The 27,513-nt window shown below is 38.7% G+C and overlaps 1 protein-coding gene across 13 annotated transcripts in view; it reads left to right on the top strand.

The window, feature by feature from the left end:
- CACNB2 (calcium voltage-gated channel auxiliary subunit beta 2) overlaps positions 1–27,513 on the top strand; it is a 315,479-nt gene that overhangs the window by 180,798 nt on the left and 107,168 nt on the right. For 11 of the 13 annotated variants that reach the window (XM_016150615.2, XM_016150606.2, XM_016150604.2 and 8 more), the window contains one exon: positions 18,401–18,520. In XM_016150615.2, coding sequence (XP_016006101.2) covers positions 18,401–18,520 — 120 coding nt within the window. Of the gene's footprint in view, positions 1–9,147; positions 17,596–18,400; positions 18,521–27,513 lie in introns of those variants that run through there. The other 2 variants (XM_016150613.2, XM_016150607.2) reach the window with 2 other exon arrangements.

Here is a 27,513-nt window from a genome sequence, read left to right as displayed (position 1 = left end):
CTTCCTTACTTATGTGTCCTTGGGTAAGTTACTTATCTCTGTGTACCTCAATTTCTTCATCTTATCACTTTGTAAGGTCATTGTGAAGACCAAATGGGTTAATGCATTTCAGACAGTATAGTAGGTGCTGTTTAAATGTTAGCTGTTATTACTGTTGGTGCTTTATGAATGTTTGGTTTATGGCTTTTGTCCATTTTTTCTATGGAGATCCCAGTGTTCAGTGGGGCATTGGCCTTATTACTCCTCTGCATGAAGTTGGGAAAGGACAAAATTTTCCGATGAATCTGGTGGCAGTTATTTCTGAGGATGCTGGGAGCAAAACAATGGAATGGTCTCGGTGTTAAAGTTGCATCCTCACCGTATATTTGGAGTCTGACATTATTATCTCCATTTTATAGATAAGAAAACGAAAGTTCAGAAAGTTTCAGTAGCTTGCCGGGGTATGACTGACTTCTGTCCTGTGCCTCTATGCTGCTAGTGGTCACCAATCCTCTCTGAATTGTACTTTTTGGTGCCCATCTTGCTATTAAGATAATACTGCATGGAAATTGGTCGATGTAGACTCTGGGGCCATGTGGCTTGAGTTTAGACGCTGGCTCTGCCACTTACCAGCTGTGCAACATTTTAAGCACATTAACTTTCTCTGTGACATAGGGACCATAGTAATACCTACCTCATGAGTCGTTGTGAGGATGAAGGTAGTTAATCTTTGTGTAAATCACCTAGAATAGTAGTCTTGTGCACGGCTGGTGTCATACGCCAGCCGCTGTGATCATAATCACCATCGTTAGGGGTATGTGTGGCTAAAAGGCCCACCTGACTCTGTAGGGGTGTTGCCTTTTTGTTGACTGTACACTGTGCTCAGGACGGAGAGGCGGGGACGTCTCTAGGCGGACCAAGAACTTTTGCTCAGCCTGTGCCATGACGAACTGAAAAGGAATTTCGTAAAGTGAAAATTATACCAGTTCTGGTTTCATTTTGTGCAATGAACAGATCAGAAATCCAGAGTCCCCTCAGTGCTCTGCGGAGAAAATACTTTGTTATAATTTCTGAGTGAAGGAACTCACCAGTGAGGCCACCATCATCCTCTCCCGCTGCCATCTCTTACTTGGAAACTGCCGAATATCTTTGCAACAAAGCCACAGTCTGCTGAACATCATCTCAGTAATGTGACTCCTGTCCACAGATGTGTGCTACTCTCCTTGGAGATTTTTGCTGCTGCTAGTGCAGGAAGCACCCTAGATCAGTGGTTTAGGGGAAAAAAAAGAATATAACTTTGCACAATCGTTATTCTAGATTGGCCAACCTCGCTGCAGCCTGCCCCGTGAGAAGAGCATAAGGAACCCTCTTTGCAAAGGTTGTCAGGATCTGTCATGGAGACAGAAGCTAGCCTTTCCCTATCCATCCATTATCCATCCGCCTGTCTTCTCGTCTGTCCGTCCATTCATCTATCCATCCACCCACCCATCCATCCTCCCATCTGCCCATCTACCCATCTGTCCGTCCGTCCATCCATCCATCCATCCATCCATCCATCCATCCATGCATGCATGCATGTATCTATCTGGCATTTCTTGAACTCTCACTGAGAGCCAGGTGCTGTGTTTCCTTCTGACCTGAACTCAGATTAAGTTATATCTGAGTCCGCTATTATACCTCGATTCCTATTTTTGTTTCTCCCAAACCAAGCTGGACAGCCTTCCTTAAGGGACTGCCACCTGCCGTGCAAGGCTGCTGAGGAGGATGACAGCACCTGGTAGTTATGGACTATTCATGTTAGATGCTATGTTAAGTAATTTATGTATAGTAATTATTTTTTTAAAAAATTATTTTTACCACCCACAATTTACAGTTGAGGAAACTGAGGTTCAGGGAGGTTTAAAAATGTGCCCGAGATCACATGGATCATGAGAGGCGGAACCAGAATGCACCCTGGGCCGGCACTGACTGCAGGATCCAAGGCCGTCGTGGCTCTCATGACTTCACCCTCATGCTTTCTCCAGCTGCTTTCTGGAGTCTTCGGGATTAGCCTACAAATTCCTTCAGGTTTTTCATTAGAGTTTTTTTTTTTTTTTTAAATGTAACAAAATGTTAGGATGTTTAACCCGTTGGGATGTGATTTACTTCGGGGAAAATATTTATCAGGTAGCTCTCCATCGAAATCCACATTCCATTGGTACATGCTTCTACTGGTCTCCTCTCCATCCAAGAGAGCATTGATTTTTTTTTCCAAAATAAAGTTAAGATATAGAGACAACGAACAGAGCCTGTGAGGAAATCTTGATTTTTATCAAAGAATAGAAGCGAATGTAAAAAAATAAAATAAAATAAATTTCCTCCTTCCTTCCATTTGCATGGCAATGCCTGCATCGATGTAAAGGAAAAGTAATTACAAGTGTATTAGGCTGAAATACTGACTAAAGGTAGACAGAATGGCAGAGGGAAAGGAAACTGTAGAGACAGAAGACTTAAAGAAATGTTTCGATTGAGGTCGAAAGGGCTGCAGAGACCACCCAGAATGCTGCACTCGGCAGGGTAGTAGGCGAGTGAGAAAAGCCTTGACCGTGAGGTGCTACCTCAGGTTTCCAGGAAGGTAGAAAGGGCTCTGAGGAAGGTCGGTGGCTGAAGAGGCACCAGGTAGAACTTGGGGGGGGGGGGGGACATAGTATCACTGGATCACCTTGAGAAGTTAATCCTGAATTAATAAGAAAGGGAAGTGTCTCCTCAGGCCCAGAGTGAAGGAGAATGAGGCGGGAGGGGTGGGGGGAGCTGGAGAGAGGAAGCAGAGGCCATATAAAATTAGACAAGCCTCATGAGGCGCTAAATAATCTTTTGATGTGCTTTGTCCCCGAGGTGAGTTTTCTTTAGACAGTGCCGAACACCCTAAATGAATTACCTAACCTTCCATGTCGTGTGCAATAATGAAATAACAAAGTAGCATTAAATGACACTTTTCTGAGTACTACTGCATGAGCACTGTTCTTTACAAATACTCTTTAGCATCATAACTTTATGTCCTGAGCGCTATTTCCTTTCCATTTTTCAGATAAAGACACTCAGCTTTAAGATGCTCTGTAACTTGTCCAAAGTCACCCAACTAAGAAGCATCAGATCTAGGATTTGTTACATAGCTTCTTAAAAAAGGCAGGCCTTTAGTAAAAGCAAAAGGCTGCTAAGATGTAGCCTGAGGACCAGTTTCTACTTTCTTTGGTATTAGAGACTGAAGGTGATTGGAGGCTGAATGTAGTGGTGTGTCCTGTTCCCCTTTATTTCGTCCTGTGATTTCACCCTCCCTATCCTGTATCAATGCTATAAGGATAAAGACACATGCATCTTTATTAAGATAAGGATCATCTCAGTGTGTTAACGGGGATGAATTTCATTGTTAAATGAATCATTTTATGAATCCTCTGAGAGGCAGGATTTGCTCTTCGGATTGAGCTTTCATGGCTGTGTGTTGGGAAAATGTCAGGCAATTTAAGCTAGAAAAAGCGGCTTTTAATTGAAGACCTTTTTTTATGCTTTTCCCTAAGTAATCTAGTTTTTTGAAACGGGGAAATGGAAGGCAATTTTTGTCAAAAACTACTGCTAGCATGCAAGTGAAAATTCCATTCTCCTTGACCCTTATTGGGGATGTAGAGGGGCTCATGCTCTGAGCAATGACCATGATGTTCATAGGTCTGATTATGATTATCAATAGATGAGAAGGCTGGGTGGTAAATGTCAGAACACATAGTGTTGTATATGTCTGCATCTGAAGGATGGTTTAAATTTCTCTGTTTGTTGATCTGCTGAAAACCACCATGAAGTTGCTTCTAAATGCCTTGACACAATCTGTATGGTTCGAGACCAGAAGGTCATTTTAAACCAGCAAAAGTATAATGCTTTCTACATGAGCCTGACATAAAATCTGAGAATGTACTATAGGTGTTCCTTCGTAGAAAGCTATTTTATTTGAGGTCCCCAAAAATAAGACTTGCCAACTGAAACATTAATTTTTGCTCCTGATTCAGATGTTACGCTTAAATTTCTATCCAGACTTGGGAACTAACTGATGATGATTATTATGAGATGCACAGGGCTCTTGAACTCTTTCTTTGGCTGTCTTGTAGGGTCATTATCTTTATGTTAATTAGGATCTAGGAACACTGTGCTTTAGCTGTTTGTGGAAGGCATTGTCATGAGAGCGTCTGAGGGTGCAGGCAGCAGAGACCAGGAAACCTGGGAAGAAGAAATTAACTAGCAACAAAGAAAATCCAGCCAATCACATGGTAAATGTCTCCCTCAGCCTGAATACAAATCCTGAAATGTGTCGGTTTTCACATTTGAATTATTTTACTCAACTAGCGACAGCCTACTTGGTGATATGTCAACATTTTAATTCCGAATGAGTGTTAATTGGGTATTTTAATGATAAAATTGTTACCTAAAACACTGACACAACCTGTGGTTCTTTGCTTTTTTGATAATTATATAGCTCATACAGAATTTCTTTATCTAGATTTGATTGCTTCATACAAAACGCATTTGAGGTGCAGGCTTTAGATCAATTAATCAAACAGAACTGTAATTATTAGACTCCACCATGATTCAATAGTCAGAGCCTTCCGGAATCAGCGTGTTTACAGTTTAGGGCTGATTGGGAACATGAACTTGAATTTAAAATATACTTTCCCTAGATGTGGTGAACAACATCACGTCTGTAGTTAACAGTGCTGTATGATATATGCGAAGTTGTTAAGTCAATAAATCCTAAGCATTTTCATCACGAGAAATTTTTTTTTTCTTTTTTTGTATCTGTCTGAGATGATGGTTGTTGAGTCAACTTACTGTGGTAATCGTTTCAAAATACAATCCTTCAATATCCCCCACAGATAATAAAATCCACAGATCCTCAAGTCTCTTACATAAAATGGTGTAGTATTTGCCCATAACCTATGCACATCCTCCCTGACACTTTAAATCATCTCTAGATTACTTATAAGACCCAATACAATGTAAACACTATGTAAATAGTTATTACACTGTAGGGAATAATGACGAAAAGTCTGTACATGTTCAGTAGGCCTAACTACATAATACAGATCAGCAGCAATGTAACTTTTTTTCTGAATATTTTTGAAAATTTTCAAAATTGTAGTTGGATGCAGAACCCATGGATACAGAGGGCCAACTGTATATGTAAGTCAAACCATTACGCTGCACAACTTTGAACTTATGCAGCATCGTGTGTCATTCGTATTTCACTGAAACTGGCGGAGGGGAGAGGGGGAACACCTCCCCTTTCTCCTTTTTCCTCTTAAACCCGTAGAACAAATGTGTTTTGTGCTTGCCCATCTACGAAAGTCCTAGGTGCTGGGGCACAGTCGGGGACAAAGCCGTGAGCGGTCTTTGCTTTCCTGGAGCTGACTTCGTGTTATAATTTGTTAGCTTAATAGAGCTCCTTGCTCTCTGTCACTTTTTTTTCCCGCCCGCCAAGTTTGGAGGCTTACTCTGATATCTCTATCAGAAACCATGTTGGTTAAAAAAACATTTTTTTTTTTTTGCGGTCAGATATGAATAACAATTTATCATTTTAACCATTTTCATGTGTATAGTTCTGTAGCATTAAGTACAGTTATTAAACACAAATTTCCCACTGCCCTTTGCCTCAGCCCCTGGCAACTACCATTCTACTTTTCTGTGTCTAGATGTGACTACCCCTAGACACCTTATAAAAGTGGAACCATAACAATATTGGTCTTTTATTGTCGTTTGTTTTGTTTTGGTGATTTTTTAAAAATTGATTTATTTAAAGTAGTTTCAAGTATACAGTACATTGGTTAGACATCTATCTAGTTCATAAAACGATCTCCCCGATTGCTCCCTCCCTCCCCTGGCCCTCCACCTCGCCATCATATTCATGCTGACTGCATTCCCTCTGCCGTGCTCCCCATCCCTGTGACCATCTACCAACTACTAATTTGTACTTCTTTAACCCTTCACCCCATTCTCCCAGCCCCCCATTCTCCCTCCCCTCTGTCCATCACCAAATTGTCCACTATATTTGTGAGTCTGTTTTTGATTGTTTTTGATTAGTTTGTTCTTTTTGTTCCTTAGATTCCATATATAAGTGAAATCATGTGGTATTTATCTTTCTCTGTCTGACTTATTTCACTTAGCATAATAACCTCTACGTCCAGCCATGTCATTGTAAATGGTAGGATTTCATAGTAATATTCCATTGTATATATGAACTATAATTTATTTTATCCAATCAATCATCTGTTGATGGGCACTTAGGTTGTTTCCATATCTTGGCTATTGTAAATTGTGCTGCCATGAATATTGGAATGCATAGAACTTTATGAATTGTTTTGGTTTTGTTTGGATAAATACCCAGAAGTGCATTTGCTGGATCAAAAGGTATATCCATTTTTAATTTTTTGAGTAACTTCCATAATCTTTTCCATACCAGCTGTACCAATTTGCAGTCCTATCAACAATGTATGAGGGTTTCCTTTTCTCCATATCCTCGCCAACACTTGTTGTTCTTTGACTTATTGATGATAGCCATTCTGACAGGTGCGAGGTGATTTCTCATTGTGGTTTTAATTTGCATTCCTTTGATGGTTAGTGACCTTGAGCATCTTTTCATATGCCTGTTAGCCATCTGTATTTCCTCTTTGGAGAAGTATCTATCCAGGTCTTCTGCCTATTTTTTAATTTGGTTATTTTTTGTTGTCCAATTCTATAAGTTCTTTATATCTTTCGGATATTAACTCTTTATCAGATGTATCATTAGTGAATATCTTCTCCTAGTCGGTCGTTTTTTTCATTTTGTTGATGGTTTCCTTTGCTGTGCAAAAAGTTTTTAGTTTGATGTTGTCCTATTTGTTTGTTTATTCTTTTTTTTCCCCCTGCCCAGGGAGATATATCTGAAAATAAATTCCTATGAGTAATATCAGAGCATTTACTGCCTATGTTTTATTCTAGAAGTTTTATGGTTTTGTGTCTTACATTTAAGTCTTTAATCAATTTTGAGTCTATTCTTACGGTATAAAAAGATGGTCCAGCTTCTTTTTTGTGATTGGCTTATTATACTCAACATAATATCTTCAAGATTTATAACAAACTGTGGTTAAATTTTTAGTTTTATTTCAATGAAGTTAAAGCTTTTTATCTCAAGAACAACAATGTCCCTAATTTCTTTGAAAAAATATTTTTAAAATGTTGACCAATTCACCAAGTGATATTTTCATTTTGTTTTTGCCTTTACCAAAAAGAAACGATTATATTGGTTGAAAACCCTTGAGTATTAATTTAACTGTGAAAACCAAAGTACACTCCTTGTGTGAGGGTAAGGAACTATTTTGAGGATGGCCCTATGATTTAAATTACTTTAAAAAGTAAAAAATTGAAACTAATTTTTGCAGGTTGTTTTTTAGATGACTACAGAAAATATGAATAGGAAAACAATAAATAATATTCCAACTAGAGGATTCTACTTTTTAGAAAATGTGTAGCTTTTTCTTCATGCACTGCCTGGGTAATCCAAATTTTATATTAATTAGCACATTTCCACCTATGTGGGGAAAACTGTAGCATCCTCTCTGTAGGGTGGGCTGCCTTGCTTGTAAGCAACCCCGGAAGTCAGTCTGAAGAATGAGAGCAGTCAGTTTTCTGTAAGTGGAAAGAGAAACAGTTGTTCATCCTCACCGCTGGGAACAGGTCTCCAGACGCAGCGCCACCTGGGAATATTATACTCTAGGCCGCTGTCCTTCGGTTCTGTTGTCAGGAATAAACAGATAGGAGCTCCTACTTCTCCTCCGTAATAGAAAGTTCATTTTCCTGGGATTTAATTGCCTACAGAGGTTAGAATGTGAAGCTAGAATTGTATTAGTGTGTGTTCATGAAATATGTGGTTTACACAGGCAAAATTAAGTCTCGAGAAGTATCTATCGTTCTCTAAACGACGTGTGTTCAGTATGTGACTCTTACCTAGAGTTCCACAACCCTTCTGGCCAGAGGCAGGGAAGGTCCGCCCATTCCAGACATCTCTCTCGACATGATGTGGACACATTCTTGTACTTAGTTCTTTGTGGAAATCAGAAAAGGGTAACTTGTAAAGGATCGAACTTCCATTTTTGGAGTGAGACTTTCGTGTATTTTTCCCATGTTATCATCTTCAAAAAAATTATGAATACAACTAATAGCACATTTCCAGCTAAACAATCTAAAATTTGCAGCCTATTCTAAGCATAAATTGGTATGAACTAGATTGCCTCTCTAGTTCTTAAATCACCTGAAGGTAAGTTAGCTGCTTAAAGGGATGCATTAACTGTTTTAGGTCAGTAGGGTGCTTTGTGGCGCTTTATTACTAAACGCTCCATACCACTGGCCCTTTTCCAGCCAAATCCCTGGTGTGTAGCCTATTTTTAATATTAAATCTCTCTGAAGCAAAGTCATATCTTTCTAGAAGGTTAGACTTTTAGAGCAGTATATAAATAATTTACTACCAAATTACTGAGTCATTTGGCCTGCTTAAGTATCTAACCTAATACCAAAAACTTATTTAAACAGTCATATGAGAAAGGCCTCACGTTTCAGTGGGTATTTAAAATAATCATGTTACTACATTTTCTACAGAGAAATGTAATACTGTAAAATGTTCACATTTTATATCTAAGTACTTTTAATTCTTGTGGCCTATCTGATATAATTCCTGCATCGACATTTATTTTATTTTTTAATATGCATAGTCTTTCAGGAGATGCAAAGATTGCTGCTCTTTCTCACATGAAAAAAAAAACTGTCAAGGTTAAATCAACCAATTAGAGGAAATACGTATCTGAAAACCCTTTTTTCCTTTTTTTTTTTTGCAACATCAAAAATATTTTCAAGGCAGTTTGTTAAACATTTCAATTATAATAGAAAACAGTTTTTTACTTCTCTTCACCAAAATGATAACACTACAAAAAAAATTAGCACTGCAATTAAAAAAAAAAAAAGAAAAACCAATCCAACCCTATTTCTTCCATTATTTTTGTGTACTCCTAATATTTTTACATATGTGAGTTTATGTATTTATAGAAATGATTTAGGCTTTTTTTTTTTTACCAAATATAATCATCATAAACATTTGCCTATAATGTTCTTTAGTCTTTGTAACTATTATTGATGTGGAGTAATAATCTACTAAGTGTATGGACTGTAATTTAAGAATTTTAAAATAGGTCTCAGAAGTGAAATCATTAGTCTAGATCCATGTTAGTCTGATACATATCCATATGCAAATAACAATAATAATAATAAAAAAGATCGTTTTTCCCAAAAAGTTATATGAAAGTCAAAAAACTAACAACAAGAAGTGAAAGCATCAATTTTAACATATCCTCACAACGTTGTGAATTGGAATTTTGCAAAGACTACAAATTTAATGGGGTAGTGGTACTGTGCTTAATTTAGTGAGGCCATACACTTTTTTTTAGATGCTTGTGACTGATTTATTTGTGAAATTTCTATTCATAACCTCTGTCTCTGTCTATTGATTGCCTACGGTTTTTCTTATCAATTAGTTTAACTTCTGTATGTGCCAAGAAAAGTTCCAAGGGTCAGATCTTTAAGGACTGAAGTCATACCCCTTTCACAGCCATTTGGTTCCCTGAAGGACACACATGATGACTGTCCTTTAGCCTGTGGCTTGACTGTGCATTGCCACCTGGGAGCATTCCCCCCGGAAAGCAGGAGTCAAGATTTATTGTTTGTGCTGCTCATAGCCAGACATGTCATCTCTTGATGTGACCTTTATTTAGTCATCGAGAGCCCACTTGTCCCAGAGCTCTATACTTGTCCAGTTAGTCAGTCGCACTCCTTTTGAATGTATTATCCCCAAATTGTTTGGGAAAAAAATATCTTCCTTCTATGCTGGCTGGATTTTTTAAACATCCTGTCTTCCTAGAAGATGTATAGTCATGTTTTCTGCTGTGAATTTAAGCTTTATCCCCATAAGAAAGGGGTAGTGAATGAGAAGTAACAGTACTTAAACAGCCACACAATATGTTATATTTACAATATATTTTCAACCATCTGTAAGAAACTTTCAAGAATATTCTTTCTAGTAGCTTTGATTTAGCACTCTCATTTTTATAGACAGGAAAATTAGCTTGGAGAGTATTTACATGACTTGCCTATGGTTATGCAATGAGTCATTAGCAACTTTAAGATGAGAACTTTGAGTCCCTGGAACGAAGAAGTGGAATTAATAGGAAAAGAAGCTTCATAGAAAGTAAACACTAGTCATATTTTCAAAATATAAAATCCCTTTTAAATTCTTTGGAAGATGGATGCTGCATAAACTGTAATTTTTTTTTTTTTTTTTGAGTGGCTTGTTATGGAGCACATTTACTTGATCAAATGACCCATCTAGTTGACATTTACACTCAGTTAACGAATTTGGTATTTGTTGAGGTTTACGATAAAACACCAAATATATCTTCAGGCCTAAGTCTTTGTTTGATGCTTTTGTTCACTATAGAAAATATTAATTGGCCACTCACTGTGGGTTGATCAGGTAGCAGTTGATTTTGTTTTAATAAGGAAGAGACATGAGAATGCCTAGGAATATTTAAAAATGTTTAAAAATGTTTAGGAATGCTAAGGAGGCCTCTGAATAGTGAAAGAGCTTCAAGATACAGGATGTAAGAGAGAATAAGCTCTCTCTCTCTCTCTGGTAACCCTATTCATTCATTCACTCACTCACTCACTCACCAAATGTTTATAGAGAATGTATTCTGTGCCAGTCACTATTTTAGACACTTGGGGTAAAAGAGTGAACAAAACAGTATATAATCTCTACCCTCATGGATGTTATATTTTATTGGAGGGAGAGAGACACTAAACAATAAACATAATAAGCAAATTACATGTTAGAAGACAAAATCATCATTAAAATAGTAGAACAAGGTAAGATGAGAGATACTGGGGGACAGTGGGGATTACGATTTTTAATAGAATGGTCATCGAAGGCCTCAATGAGAAGATGACGTTTGGGCAAAGACTTGAAGGAGGCAATGGGTAATAGTGTCAAAATCTAAGGACAGAGCATTCCTGGTGCTATGAGGGACATCCGGAGGTCGTGTGTGTGAGGGGAGGATGTAGGAGATGAGTGGAAGAGGAGGTACAGGTACATGGGACTTCAAAGAAGCAACCAGCAGGTGAGAGAGAGACAAAGAATGAGTGGTTTCTTGGTTGAGAAAGTGAATAAAGACAGGGTGATATTAAACAACCACGCTAAATGCAACCAACAGGTTAGGTGAGATGAGCCCTGAGCATTAACCACTGGATGTAGCCATATATCATTGATGACCTTGAGTAGTTTGGGTGGAATGGTGGAAGAGAGGTTTAGGAGAGAACCGGAGGAGATGAATTGGCGTGAGTAGAGATAACTCCTTTTAGGCATTTTTTTCCTGCAAAGAACAAAGAAATGGGGTAGGAGCTGGCAGAGAAAGCGGAGCCAGGAGAAGGTTACAGACCTCCTCTACGCAGATAGAAATACAGAATGTGTACATGCTGATTGGAATGATTCAATAGAAAGACTAAAAGTAGTGATGTCCACATAGTTCCTGGTGGTATCTGTACCCATCGGGAATGGCTATACAAAAATGTCCTACATATGATTTATTCACTCCTTTTCCCTAACTCAGTTTAATCCTTAGCAATATTTTGAGGAAGTCCAATCTCTCAGGCACTATTTTTCTGCTTTATGCCTACTCATTCCCATTCTCATCATTTAAAGTTTTTCATAAGAAATTATACAAGAATGAAAACTCGTCTATCACCATCTGTAAATTTATATTAAAGGCCTAAAAAACTCCCCCAACAGACACACACACAAAACGCAGTAATATAATTATGAAGGGAAATTATTTATCCTATGCTTGAAATGTAAATTCAAAATAATATTAAAATTGGTCATCCAATTTTCAAATGGTTCTTTTTAACTGTCAAAATTTGTGAATATTGGACAGAACTCTTGTATGAAATATAAACAGACATTATTCCCTCCCTTTAAGGAATAACTTGGCAATGACAGTGTTTTTGATATGTTACTCTTAAAGATTCGTTGGTCACATCTCTGAGCTTTAGACCTATCATTTTTTTACTTTTTAATAACTTCATCTTCAGCACTGAACACTAGCAACTGTTCTAACTGAACTGAAAGGTTGACCTGGACGATGCTCGAGTTCTCACCAGCTTCAGGCAAGATTAACTGCCCGAAAGGCTACCGAAGGTCAGCTTGCCAAGTTACGTTCATTTTCAAGGGAGAGAGAAAAATTTAAATAGCTGGTTTCTTGACTTGCATTGTTTTTCTCTTCTATTTATTTACTTTCCATTGTAGGTAAGTAATGAAAAGAATGCTCTACAATTCGAGCTACTTTGAAGTGAGAAAAATTTCAGGGTAGCAGCCAACTCTTCAAATCCTTCTTTCCTCAAAAGAGCATTGTGTTGATGGATGAGAAATTATCTGTGTTTTGTTGGACCCTTGTTGGACCCTCATTGTGCCTTTTGGGAAGATAAAATGTGTGGGTGGGGAGAGGGTGGAATGGGGGGCAGAGAGAGAATGATTAGGAAAGATAGAGCTATGAACTTGGACATCATGACACTTGTGACCATTAGAAATGGCTATGTGTGTGCTTGGCAGACAGACAGATGCTTTTGGTCAATAGAAACATCAGTTACATGTAGGGATATGTTGTAGCTTTTATTTCTATGAACTGATGTGTGCATGGAATTTGAATTCAGATTGCTAAAAGTTAACTCCTACTGCCATTGATTATTAGCTTTGTAAATTCCATCGGGTAACTTCTCTATGCCTCAATTTTTCTCATCATTAAAGATAAGATAATTAGAGATTAAAATATGTAATGCTGTGAATCAGCACAGTGCCTAGCGCAGTGAAAGCTGCATTTATTAAAAATTAGCGATTATCATCATTCACATAGTCTAATCTTAATGACTTGATTCCCCTCATCAGTAACATAATATAGAAAACTCTCAAAAGTTATCTGACTTCACCTTTAAGAGATAGTGCTGGATTTCTAAGAAAATTAGAGACCTCTGTTTAAATCTCAGAAGACACGATCGTTCCAGCAGTGTGGAATTTACTGACAACTTAAATGCCACTTCCAATTAAGAAAATCAAATATGTGTAAGGAGTTTTTCTGTGAGGCGATGCCATGTAAATAAAAAGGAGAACCAGAATCCGAATTTTAGGCGCGCTTGCATGTGTATCTACCTACCTGTAGAGGGAGAAAAAAGAATGGAGGGAGGGGTGAAGGGGGAGATCTTAATTACTCCCGAAAAAGTAGCATGGTAGCTATATGGACCTCTTTTCAGTTCCACAGACCGTTAAGCATTCCTTGTCCGCAGGGCCTGAGCATGTGCTATTCCTTCTGCCTGGACATCTCTTTTCTCAACAGACCTAACTTTTTTTCTTTATCCTTTGGGTTTCAGCATAAATATCTGTGTGTCATCACATCATCCAAACCAAATTAGCATCTTCCCACCATCATTCTTTTACCTCGGCCCATTTTATTTTTTTCTCATCGTAATTATTTTTCGATAACTTTTTAAAAAACTGGTCTCCTCCACTAGAATATCAAGCCGTATGATGGAAAGAAAGTTTTAATCCTTTTTACAACCATATTCCCAGCATTTAAGTTACAGTAACAGCACTCGCAGCTCTAAATGAGTGTTTTTGTTTTTTGGGGTTTATTTTTTGGTAAAATTTAATGTCTTCATCAGTACATACTGTAACCACACAGAGTTTATAAATGTTCCTATGCTCTTGAGAAAACTGAAGCTAACATTTGAGCTTTTATGTAATCATAAAAGTACCACCCAGGGAGAAACTGACATAGATTGATTACCTTCACCTCTGTTACTATTGTGACATAAAGCCAAAGGGTAGGCCAGTCACATCTGAGATTCCATTATGGGATGGATTTGAATAGGAATTATGTGACAGTTGCAAATTAAAGTATACAATAATAATGAAAATTACTCCATCTCACGTTTGAATTTTTAGAGTCAGGAATGCCCTTTATCAGTAAACAGTTTAGAGTTTTGTTTCTGAAGAAACCAACAAAGCAGGGGATAGGTAGCGATGCATTTTCTTGGAGAGATCCAGCTCTCTTCACAGAAAAAAAAATTCTTCTAGATTGTGAAAAGAGATGACAATATGAGAAAATAAATAATTATCATCCCCAGCCAACACCGGAAAACGACACAAGAAATAGACCTTTCCTCTTGGTCCATGGCCTCAGAACTCTATCCCTTTTGCTTTATTTTTAAAATGTGGGCCTGACCAGTATGGCAATGTCTTTCTTTACCATGTCAGGTCAGAAGAAATAATTGAAGTTCGACTTGCCATTGGCTCAGCATAGTCCTGTACATGAGGAGGTCATCTGAAGTCTTGAGGATTTTGGATAGGACATAGCTTCGTCTAGAATTGGTAGACTCAGGATACAATGAGAAATTGATTTTGCCCAAGAGCATTGCTTTAGATTTAACATGAGAATTTTGTATAGAAATAGATGACCACTTTGGGATCAAAAGTGCCACTCCTGAATGGGCTTATGACTCTCATCCTTTTGGCTTTCAAAGAGAAATCACAAGTACGTGTCAGATAACTAATCTTGGAAATACATATTACCACAAAACAGTACAACATCAAAAAAAAAAAAGGCTTTGTAGATAAAAAAAAAGTGCTAAAGGACAAGGGGAATGCCTTTTGTGCAAATACTCGACATAAAAGTGGAAAAAGACAGAAATTGAAGAGTAAGGGGGGAAAAAAAGCATTAGTTAATCTAATTAAATGACGTTTTCCTATACACAAAGAACACATATTTGGGGTAAGAGTTATGAAGATAAAAGCCCAAGATGCTGGGTGAGCTCTTGTGGACCGCAAGATGCATTTTCGAACTGTACGATGAGGACTGGCAAGATGTAGCAAAGGAAACGTGGGGAGCTGAACACGTGATATGCCTGCAAGGACAGAAACTGCAGAAATCCCGTTAATCATATCGTAGGAACCCGAGACATCGAGCACATCTCGTAACGGACCTGTTTTGGAGTTCAGGGAAATGACTGTCAGCTGTTCTGAAGACAACGTGACCCAGAAAGTCCATATGGTACCGAAGGCCAAGCCTAATTAGATATATCACTTCTCACTGCATAAACCCGCAGTCCCAGAAGGAAGGAGACGGATTGTGATGCACATGTTGGGAGGGTGACGTTCAAAACTGCAGGAACCCCGGAGGCTAAAACACGCTGCTGTTTCTTAGTGGTTGTTTCTTTGGTGGGAGGATGTAAGGTGACGGTATTCGTGTCTCTTTCTTTTTGCAGTGGGTTCATTTAACTTCTATGATGAAACAGATTTTGAAAGTATATACTATTATAGATACAAGGTGTGCAAGGGATGTGGCTCCTTCCGTGAGCTACATTAAACATCAGTTCATCGTCATATCTCATGTAGCAAATACTCAAAATTTTATCGTCAAAAGCCAATGTAGAGGTTTTTTTTTTTTTTTTTTTTAACCACTTAATAATTTAAACTTGGAAACAGGTCTCAAAATGACTGCAATGTAAAGCTACATCTGATTATTAGCAAAGGACTTTTTAAATCTTATTTTATTTAAAAGAGAACAGTCACATAAATTGTGTGTGTGTGTGTGTGTGTATGTGTGTGTGAGAGAGAGACTCATGCGTGTGTCTCAATACTCTTTCTCTCATCATGGGGTTTCTTAATGATAGAAACTTTGTATTGCCACTGAGGTGTGACCTGAACCTCTGACAGGGTGATTGGGTCTAAAATGCCAGCACTGTGACAGTGGGGTCTCAGGCCCTTTGTGCTGCTCCTGCAATAAGAAACCCTCTGGGGAGATGAGAAGCCCCTAACCTGTGTACCTGTGAAGAAAGATTCGTATACTCCTTGAGAATTTTACTTGAACAAAAAATTGCACTGCATTTTGTAGCGCCTCCCATGTAGTTTACATTCACTTCAGAACACTGTAACTAATCTTTTTATTAATTTATGTAATAATACCATGATTACAGTGCATTCGATCTATTACTTTTCTTCTAAAACCACTATTCAATTGTATTTTCTAAACTTTATGCCATGAAGACTGGTCTTAGCCCAGAGTTGAAAGGATGAAAGAAGGAAGGAAGGAAGAGAGAGAAAAAGGGAATAAATCTGAAGAAAGCCTTTTATTTGCATAAACCTTTACAGAATAATTCCCCCACTGCAAACAGAAATGCAGCTTGGACTGCGGTGTTAGAATTCTGTTTACTTTAAGAAACCTGGAAGTATGTATTTCTTCATAAATAGAGTATAAAAATGTAATTCCGTTAGTACAGGAAATTGATAACCAGTATCTTCTTAAGCCTCAGTCACCTTCTTTATAAGAAGCGTTTGGACTTAATTGTTCTATGAATCTTAACTCAAGCTAATAAATTTCAGGGTTTGAAATTTCATAATTATTGTCAGAGCAATTCGCATTGTTATTTATTCCAGTGACTTTATTTTAAATGGTAGTTTCTCAGTTGGAGAAGCAGTTCAAAGTCATTTTGAGCTCGGTTAAACTCATCGCTTGGAGCTGTGATTACTTTCATGTCCTAATTAAATAGGAAAATTTATCTCTTGCATTTTGTTTGGGGAGTCGCAAGCAATCAAGAACAGTATGGTATTATGATTGATGAGCATTATTTGATTTTTGCTGTCCAGTAACGTATGTATTATTCTCTGTGAATTAGGGCATGGGATATACTTTCTGTAAGCAGGGTAATGAAAAGGAATCATTAAAGGAAAACATGCTGTGTCTCTGAGAGGATGTTTTACCTGGAACATTAACGTGACAAACTGACCATGTGCCTGTTGTTATAGAACCCAAACCCCTTCCAGCTATTTACACTTCTGATGCAAATGGCAATTTGACAGAGACTAGCAGTATGTATGATGTGAGCATCTGCGTAAAAAGGCTACCTATGGAGCATGCCCAGTGCGAGTGAGTGCGTCCCGGGCCCTCCCCCTCTAGATCTCTGAAGATAAGGCTTGAACTTTGCACTTGCAAATGTCACTGCATACGCTGTTTTTTGTTTTTGTTTTCAGATGCTCTTGCAACTAATTTCTTTTAGCAATCCAAGAGCAGGGAAGAGAATATTCAGGGTAGCAAGATGCATTAAGTTTAGAACGAGTTGGTGCCTGTCTTTGAATGCACTTGAATTGCTCTTTCTGTTTAAAGCAACATAAAGCATTGGAGTGTTTGTCCCCCACCCCCCGCTGGAATGGGAAAATAACCATCTCCTCGGATTGGAGTCCTCCGGGGTAGGGAGTGAAAGCCCGGAGGCAGAAAGGGAGCGAGCAGAGGGGCTTGCCCCGAGCATGGATGGGAAAGGAGCAGGGGTTGTCCTCCTGGGCTCAGTGCGCACTGAAGATCTGCGCCCGGGGCTGCAGCTGCGGATGAGAAAGCCGCTGTCTGGCTCATGAAGGCCACCTGGATCAGGCTTCTGAAAAGAGCCAAGGGAGGAAGGCTGAAGAATTCGGATATCTGTGTAAGCTCCAGGGCGTTCGTTTCGGGAGACGTTATTTTGTCTTTGCTTTGCTATTGTGGCACGGGCTCCTTTATTTAGTAATGTGATCTCTGATTGCAAGGGAGGGAGCCAAGGAGAGTCCTATAATTTTCTGAGCTCCTTTGCCTATGTCGTGATTTATTGCCACAGGAGATATCTCTGGCAGGTGTTTCTGTTGACAGGTTTTGCTAATACCTACTTAAAAGTATTATTGAAAAAATGTTTTGCTTAAAGATTGAGCGAAGCTGGCTGCTGTTGTCTCACAGTTTTTTTGGAGAAGGTATCAGGTGAATAAAAAGGTACAAAAGGATGCTTAAGATTAAAGTGGGAGTCGACTCATGGTAGTGACGTTTTGGAGAGTTCAAGTTTATAACGGGTTCGCCTTGTATGTTTTTTATTAGAGGCTCCTTTCTAGTTGTAAATACTTGCTTTAGTGTGTGGATTGTTCTTGAAGCTATCCTTGAAACCCATCTATGCCCTTCAGCCCTGCACTGCACCATGGAGCTGGCTTCATTCTGGAGGAACCTGTTCTGGCTTCCAGGAAGGACAGGAATTGCAGCCTAAGGCTTGGAGAAGGAATGGTAACTTGGTAGGCACAGACGTCCTAGTGAATGGTCTGCAAGCCAGAGCGTGATTTTCTAGACGGTTTGCCACGAGATGGATTATTTCCTCCTCTTTTCAGGAACTCATCGCAAAATCTAGGAAGCTCAGTGTGGTGTCAATGAAACATTTCCAATGCAAACGTCACAGACGGAATCTATTTTAAACCGTACATTTTTCTCTCCAGGGTTCGGCAGACTCCTACACCAGCCGTCCATCCGATTCAGATGTTTCTTTGGAGGAAGACCGGGAGGCAGTGCGCAGAGAAGCAGAGCGACAGGCACAGGCCCAGTTGGAAAAAGCAAAGGTACAATCAGTTTTTTTCCCGGCCAAGCTCTTTCTTTGCCAGCCATGCCCGATCTGTGATGGGCCACCTGTGGAAGCTTCTCCTAAAACATATGTTTGGGCTCTTACAGTATTTCATTGTCTGGTTTATAATAGAGGTACAAGAAATATTTTCTTCCCTTGGTAGAAACAAGATGTGTGGTATAGAAGAATGGCCTTGCCTTTGATATTGTATAATCTAAGGGACTTGTTTCTGTGGGTAGATGGCTTATGTAGACTCACAAAAGGATCCCTGAATATACAAAGAGGAAAAACTATACCTAATATTGAAATGATTTTACTTCATTTTTTCCAGAAAACCATTTCTCTGCTTAGAAAAACAAACTTTTTTCAAGCTAATGTTTATTTTGATGTGTGAGCAATCTTTCCCACAAGTTTTACTCTATAGATGCTTTGTATTAGTATTTTCTTATATTTATAAAAAATGGACTATATTACACTTTTCAAAAATAAAACAACAAAGAATTCTTCTTAGTTGAAAACATTCCTTCCCTTGGAGAATTTCTTTTTCATCCCATAATAATAAAGTGCATAAACAGGGAAGGGGGACTGGAAATCAGACATGAAATATCTAAGTACAGAATTTAGCAGAGACAGTGTTTCATTTCACTAATGGTCACGATTTGAATTCTTTTTCCCATGAAGGAATTCGAATAGCAACTATTCAAAAGCATAGATTGCTGTTCATGTTTAAGATACCTGAGGGTGTGTCACACTTGGTAACTTTTAAATGGACATATTTTAACACCTTTCTTGGTTTTCTTTTGAAAAAATTTATTGCTTTGAAAAAGCATCAGTACCGTGTTGATCTTGCTAAAAAAAAAAAAAAAAATCGAGGGATAACATTAGACTACTTCTGCTGGCTCCTGCATCTTCGAGATGAGTAAAATCTCTGTGTTGCTATGGGAATCATGGCTTGGAGACTCTGAAAGCATGGACGGCCCTTATGTAATATTCATGACCTCTAGCACAGCTGCCATAGTAGTTTGCAGAGGACCTGCCAGGAGGCCATGACTTTTAAAAAGCAGCATTTCTGTGCGTCGAAACAGTGTTCTCACCATCTGCTGGCAGGGAAGGCATCTCCAGATGTGACGCAGCCTTGCCAGACAACCCAGAAATAGCAGGAGCGGGAAGCTGACGGAGCAAGGTGGGGCCCAGTTGCCATCGGTTCATCTGCTCTATCAGAGTTAATCATTTAAAACATTATGATGTGACAACACGGACAAACCTGGAGGACATTATGCTAAGTGAAATAGAACAAGAGCAGAAGGACAAACACAGCACAGATTCCACTCCTGGGAGGTATCTAAGGTAGTGAAACTAACAAGAAGCAGAGAGCGGAATGATGGTTGCCAGGGGCAGAGGCAGGAAGGAACGTTTCATTTACACGGAATGAATTAAGTTCTAGAGATCCGCTCTACAACATTGTGCCTATGACAATGAGCAGTACTATACTGTGCACTTAAAAATCTGTTAAAGGGTTAGAGCTCTTGTTAAACGTTCTTACTACAATAAAAGAATTCTGAAGTTGACATTAAACAGTGAAGAAAATTAAATAATCAATGCATGACTAGTGAAGTTAATTGCCACAAGAGTGCGGCGTAGCTAATGTAGGTTGCAATTTAGAAGCTGAGTTCTGAATTCTACATTTTACACCAGGGTGCAAAGGAAAGTCAAGGAACAAAAAATAACCGTTTGTATTCCCGAAATAAGAGTGTTGTATTTGTACTAATGTATTCATGTATTTTTCACATACCAAAATTAAACAGTTTCTCGTATTGATACCACATCATCAGACAACCCAAATTCTAGTAGGTTTGGTGTTCAGTCTTTGGTTATCTGATTGGCATATTTTTGTCCACAACTGCTTTAAGTTGAGTTAAGTGACACATCTGCATAGAACTTTTAAATATCTTTCCAGTGAGCGTCGATCAAAATATCTGTCCTAAATCAAACCAGGCTTATGTTACTTGTCATATAAACTAAAAAGCTTATAGTTACAAATAACATAGATGATGAAAGAAAGTGTAGATTTAAAACAAAGGGAAAAATAATTGAAGGGCTGTTTCCTATGTTTAATGAACATAATTTATTTACATCCATTTTTCTTTTTTAAAATTAAGTCAATATCTTAAACCTTTGTTGTATGCAAATGAATTAGACTAGGGTAAGTGAGAATTTAAATATGTTATGAAAGTAGACAGAAGGACTAGAATATAATTTTTCTTTGTGTTAAAGTCATGATTTGGTAGGTCTGGTTTATTAGTTTTAATGTCCTTAAAGACGAAATGCAAACAAATATTATAGATGGCTCATTCATTGGATTATTTTTATCTATTCCCCTCTCCCATGCCTTTATATCATCATACCTTTTCGAGACCTATTTTAATGAAGCCTTCAAGTTTAAAAATATATGAAATTGTTGCTTATTTTTAGATAGATAGTATAAAACACTTTACACATTTATTTTGAAAGAATCAAAGTTTTATACATTTATTTCGTAAATCATAGCATCTCTCAGACAGATTTTATAAGTGGATACTTTAGCTCACTAACCCTACAGATCACATAAAATAGGTCTGTGCAAATGCCTGGAATAAACCTGAGCTGTGCTTCCAGATCCGGGCCTTCAGTAAATGTGAACTACATTATCCATTAATTGCCTTACTATGTCTGTGAAATAAAGTGATTGACAGATAGTGAACTAGAGACACTGGTGTTTGAAATTAAGCGACCTACAAAAGGTTACATAACCGGGCACTCTGCTTCCAGTAAAACCCAGTACTTTTTACTACACTTTGTTATGGCTTCTCTTCAGCTTTATGGTGAACAGATTCTATATTAATTTTGAGGCAAATAAATATCAACTGACATGACCTCGTGTTTTAACTTGGCATTTTCTGGTCCCCAAGACACATTTTGATCCCGTTTGGTTTGCCATGTTTTGCAAACCTTGCCTTATTTAAGCAGGGGCTCTTTGTGTCTGCCTTAGAAACAAGAAACACGTAAATTTATTTCCACACTGATCTTTTTTTAAGAAGAAGCAGCTTTTTTTGAGATATAATTCACTCATTGAGAGTATACAAATTCAGTTGTTTTTTTAGGATATTGACAGTTATGCAACTATCACTACAGGAAATTTGAGAACATTTTCATTGTCCCCTAAAGAAATCCCATGTTCTGAATTAGCAGTCACTCCACATTCTCCACCCTCGGCAACCACTGATCAGCTTTTGGCCTCCATAGATCTGTCTGTTCTGAATATTCCATGTAAATGGAATCACACAGTAGGTGGTCTGTTGTGACTGGCTACTTTCACTCATATAATGTTTCCGGTGTTCATCTATGCTGTAGTATGTATCAGTACTTCATTTTTATTGCCAAGTAATATTCCATTTATGTTTATATATCACATTTATCAGTTGGTGGACACCTGGGTTGCTTTCATCTTGTAGTTATTGTGAATAACGCTACTATGAACGTACATGTGCAAGTTTTTAGTGAACATAAATTTTTATTTCTTGTATGTGTATATCTAAGAATAAAGTTACTGAATTGTGTTATATTTTTTTGATGGCAAGAATAATTTTCTTTTCACCTTCACTCACCCAAAATGATCTTTTCTGGCCGATGTGCAGAGACTGAGATGGGGAATCTGAAGGAGGAAGGTAATGGTGCAGAGATGAAATAGGTTGAGTGTGGGATTCTTTGCAGAATGGATTAACATTAAAATCTAAGTCAATTGTCCTCTCATGAGTGAATGTCTACTATATGAATGAAATTGTATTAGTCACGGTTGGTGAGTAGGGGGACTACAAGGCCAGAGTCACAAAGAAGAAACAGGCAGATCTTTTTGCCTACAAAAAGCTTCCACTGTTTGTTTAGGGAGTAGAGTTTGGCCTTAAATCATGCTAATTAGAGGTAGACTTAGAAGTACCTTAGGGGATATAGAGGTCTGTGAGCATTTGAGAACACTGCACCCTGCTGGCAGGGATAGAAATGACTTAAAATGACTTTACAGGATGGACTTATGAAGCAGAAAGTGAGGAGTGAAAAAGTGAGAAATGCCTCAAAGACTTAATAAGAAATGTAAGTAAAGGCCAACATGAAGAAATGCTTGGCAGAAAAAAAAAACAAACAAAAAAAACCCATGCAATCTTACAGAGAAAGATTTGCCAACTTGAAACTGTTTTTCTTCTGGCCTCACATTTAATTGATAGTTTGGCCAGGTGCAGTATTCATGTATTAAAAACATTTTCCTTCAGAATTTCAAACACGTTGTTTAGTTGTCTTCTGGCTTCCAGCACTGTTGGTGTGTTTACTGGATGTCACTTGGTCTTGGAACGTGGCTTTTAAATTTTCTCTAATATACTGAGAACTGTTCTTCCTTGGTATTTTGAAATTTTGATCTTGGCGTAGGTCTTATTCTTTATGGTTCTAGGTTTCTCATTTGTTGTGAAGGGCTACTCATTTCAGTTCTGCAAAGTGACTAATTTTCGAATATTTTTTTCTGCTTTTTTTTCTTCTTTTTCTAGTTCTCTAGTTTGTCACACATGTGATTAGAGCTTCCGTTTCTCCTCACCTTTTCCCTACGATCCCTCTGTCTTTTTGTCATACTACTTGAATTTTTCTGCACTCTATATATTGAAATTTTTATTTTTATAAAATTCTAATTTTCAAGAGCTTTCTTCTCATCTCCCCTTTTATAGCTTCCTGTTCTTATTCCATGGGTATAATAGTTTCTCTGTGTCTCTTAAGACTATTTTTTTAAGTTTTCTGTACTGTCAGTGTTTTTGAAACTTTTAAAATTTGATTTTATCTTTACATACTGGAGACTTTCTTTGAAGGTGTGATTCCTGCCTGTCTATTCATAATTAAAAGCAAAACATTGTAGAGCTGACTTGAAGTTCCACATTGATGGCAAAGCTTCCTGACTGTTGGCCTTTTATAGGGTAATCAGTGGGGAGGAATGTCTTTACTTTTAGTCTGGTTGGTGTCCCCAGAGAGGACTCCCCAATTCCCTGGTGTTTTACATTCTCATTCTTTCTACTCTGTTAATTACCACTTTCCATCATTTTCTATATTTGACATTTTTTGCCTAATCTCTTCTTATTTTCTGTTTTTATATCTGTGGATTTATTTAAAAAAAAACATTTTTGGAGGAAGCATATGTGCAATTGACTGTGTTTTATTTCCCGTATTTATCAATGAACATGCTGTAAAAGAGAAAAATATTTCCCATAATGAGGCATTGGAAGAAATCTACCCGATTGGAAATGTTCTCCTAACTATCCTTTTCAGAAGAAAAAAGAAACACGAATGTGTTTATTCACCTTCAACCCAAAGCTGAATTTTTTTTACTTCAAAAAAAGTTCAACATGTTTTCAAAAAAGGGTCTTATTGAGAAAATTATCTGATAGGTAAGAGAGGAGTATATGCTGATGCCTGTATTGCTTACTTTCTTCACTCCACAAAATACACTAATAGAGAGAATTTACAGAGCAAGAGGCAGGCATTAAACTAGACAGCTACTCATAGGGGGGAAAAAAGCTCATTTTGTTGGTAAAAGGTAAATCCAGCAGAGAAATCTTCTAACAGAAAACACAAAATATGGGAGACAGTCATAAGGAAATACTTGAGGCTAGCACGATTTTCCTGTCGTTGATTTCAATGCTCTGTTTTAATTTTTGTATTGAAAAAATTGTTGAGTGTCTACTCATAACAATTACCTTCCAAATAGAATTATAAAACTGGCGAAATATGTCTAACTTCCAACAGCATGGGTTGGTTTATTGTTCAAATACACATTCGGTTAAATTGCATTTTCTCTATCTATACAGAGTGTGGAAGCTCCCTGAACCTGGGTAAGCTTCCGCATTAACTCGTAAGCATGACTGACTGGTAGGTACAGCACAGCCATTGGTAATGTGAGTCTTCCACCCATCTCGAGGGCTCGTAGACAAGAATAATAATACCAACAATAATGACGGCGCCACGCGATTACTGCTCGTTAAGACAGTTTGAAAGATATAAAACGAAAAAAGCAGAGCTCTGTGGCTCTGTGGCGCTTTGAAATACTTCTGAGCAGTTACGATCCTGCAGCTCTCGTTCCTCTACTACCTTTTACATCAGAAAAAATCCTCATTCCTTCTCTCAGCTGGCTTTTGCTGCTCATGGTTTAGTGGCTTGAAGTCACCACCATTTTGACTTGGGCCACCGATCTCTTCGTCCTTGTGTCTCTGGCCAGCCGGCAGGTGAACCGGTGACCAGATGATCTGGGATGGCCTCTTGCGTGTGTGTCTGCAGGCTGGCAGCTGGGTGTCTCATTCTCCTCTGGGTGGTCTCTCATCCCCAGTGGGCTGGCTGGCCCGCTCTCCTGCCGGTCTCAGGGTGACAAGCGCATCAATAGAGAACAGGTCCCACTGCGTGAGAGTCAAGTCTCTTCTTGTATCATGCGTGTTAATGTCCTGTTGGTCGAAGCAAGCCAAGTAAGTGGCTAAAGTTGGAGTCATTGTGGGAGGAAGCTACCAACGGCGTGGATTCTGGGACTGGCCGTAGCCATTTTCTGCAAATCATCTGCCACCCGCACCTTTATTTTCTCATAAGAAGCAATGCCCGTGGCAGAAGAAATGTCTCCTTACCTTTTAAAATAAACAACCCTGTCTTCCCTCCTATCCCGTCTTTCCCTCCCTGTCCGTGCCCACCTTAATTACACCAGGCACTATATTCCCTGCGTCCATTTCTTCCATGTCTTCCCCGCTTCCTCGAAACCTATTTCTGTTTCTGTCTCTCCACTCATGGTCTCTATGACCTTCTAATCAAGTCCACGGGCCTCTTATTAAGTCCATTCAACCCAATGTTTAGCTTCTTACCTTCTGGCTTTTATTGTTTTGGACAAGCTCTTATTTCTCAAACCGATGGGTTCCTCAGGAGTTGCTGCAGAAGCAAAGGGCTTCCCAGCAGAGTGTGTTCTGCATATTTCTCCCAGATTCAGACAAAGCGGCTCTCTCTCCATTCATTCAACACAGAGCGACTTCCCTGTAAGTTTTTCTTTGAATGTGGCGCTTCGCCTCCATACGGAGGTTTAAGTCACGGCCATGTTTCCCTTTGCTTTCTCATCCTTCTCACTTTGCGCCTCCACCCCGACCTCTCCCCCTATCGTTAGTGTATCAGATCACCCCCCTTTTGGCATCTCTCTCAGATGCCAAAATCAAGTTCCACCTATTTAAAATCAAGTTCCCCATTTTCCCCTTCGAATCCCTCTTTGCATTCCTATTTCTGTCAATGTCGACTTCATCCTCCCAAGCTTGAAGCCAGGGGTTGGCAATATTTTGGGGTTGTGTGCTTTCTGTCGCAGCCACTCAATGCAGGGGAAACCTGGATTCGGGTTCCATCTGGCTGCTCGATCTTGGGACAGTTCTGTGGGAAGCTCAGACGTAATTTTGGTGATCGTTGCATGAGCAGGCACATGTCAATCTCAGGGTTTCCAGTCAGGAGGCCAGGGTGAGCACAAGCAACTGAACACACAGCTCCTGCCATCATGAGTTCAATGTCTAATGGGAGTTTTCTTAGAAGGCTTGAAGCCACTATTTTTATTTCCTCTTCAGTTGTATGTGGTCGCCATATACTATTACATGCGGTCACTCTTGTGTTTGAATTATGTGTTTCTAACTCAATGGTGAGTGCTGTATGGCAGAGCTGTAATGTCCAGTGGCTGCTGACCCAAATGGGATGTGACTGGCATTGACTCTGTCCCTTGGTCATCACAGCAGCTCACTGCATCGGGTCAGATCGCACCCTCATCCATTTCTGTGACTAACACACGTGTTTTGTCTCCTGAACTGGACTTTGCCCCTGGAGAGTAGAGGCGTTCTCTGTACTTCTTAGTCTCACTGGTCCAGATTCCTGCCGCAGTTATCAACAGCGAACTAACATACTCTCCTGCTTTTCTCATGTGTTGTCTTAGTAACACCTGAGACTTTTAGAAATCACATTACACATTGTTCTTTATTTCTTTATGGTTATGTGTATCTTGGCAATCTACCTCCAAAGAAGTCTTAAGTTTCCGAAGGGTAAGAGTTACATGTTTTTAAAGAGAACCCGATATTCTGATACAAGGTTCTCTTACAGAGGATTTATGGTTTTTATTAATGGATTTCTAGAGGGCTGAGGCTTGCCCCCATTTAAAACTTTGCTCTATGTCAGGAGCCTTAAAAGGACTGTTAACATAATACAGACTTCTGGCTATTTCAAAACCATAAATGGATTGGGGAGGATTATTATAAACTTTGCAGCTCAGGCTTTTTTCTTAGAGAGCTGTAACTGAACATCTTTGTTGTATCATTATAAACATAGCTATAAATACATGATTCTTCCCCTTCTTTTTCTCTACCAAATATGAACAAGGAACAACACACAACCTTTACATACAGCTTAAGATAGTCAACCTCTCTGCTTTTGAGTTTTTGCCCCACCAACAGTTAAAAGGCAGATGATGAAAACTGAAAGACTAGAATTTATTCAATTAGCAAATGTTTGTTGAGTGGTATTGTGCCGTGAAGCTGGGAGCTAAAGGAAGAGAAATCAAAGATGTGTTAGATGTGGTTTTCCCCCCAAGAAGCTTATGATCTAATGACGATGCCAGAAATCTGTGTCATTGACTGAGAGTAATGTGACGAGTGCTGTGAGCCAAATGCCGTATGCGTGGTGAGCATGTGGACCCCCGTATTGTTGGGGTGGAGGAGGCTGTAAGCCTGGAAGGAAGACCGTTGGTGCTAGAGATGCCCCACTGATATGCGAATGTCTTGGGCGCAGAGCCTTCCGCTCATCAGTGACATGCTTTTGGAGGTTAGCGAAACCAATTTCTAATGGAAGCATTCAACTAAGGCTATTATTTTTGGTTTAATTTCATTTAAATCCCACTTAATTGCAATTTACCTAACACTAACCACAGTA

Source organism: Rousettus aegyptiacus, unplaced genomic scaffold, assembly GCF_014176215.1.
Source record: "Rousettus aegyptiacus isolate mRouAeg1 unplaced genomic scaffold, mRouAeg1.p scaffold_m13_p_10, whole genome shotgun sequence".
Classification (NCBI taxonomy): domain Eukaryota; kingdom Metazoa; phylum Chordata; class Mammalia; order Chiroptera; family Pteropodidae; genus Rousettus; species Rousettus aegyptiacus.
The sequence above is the reverse complement of the archived record's forward strand: the minus strand, read 5'-3'. Positions and strand labels throughout refer to the sequence as shown.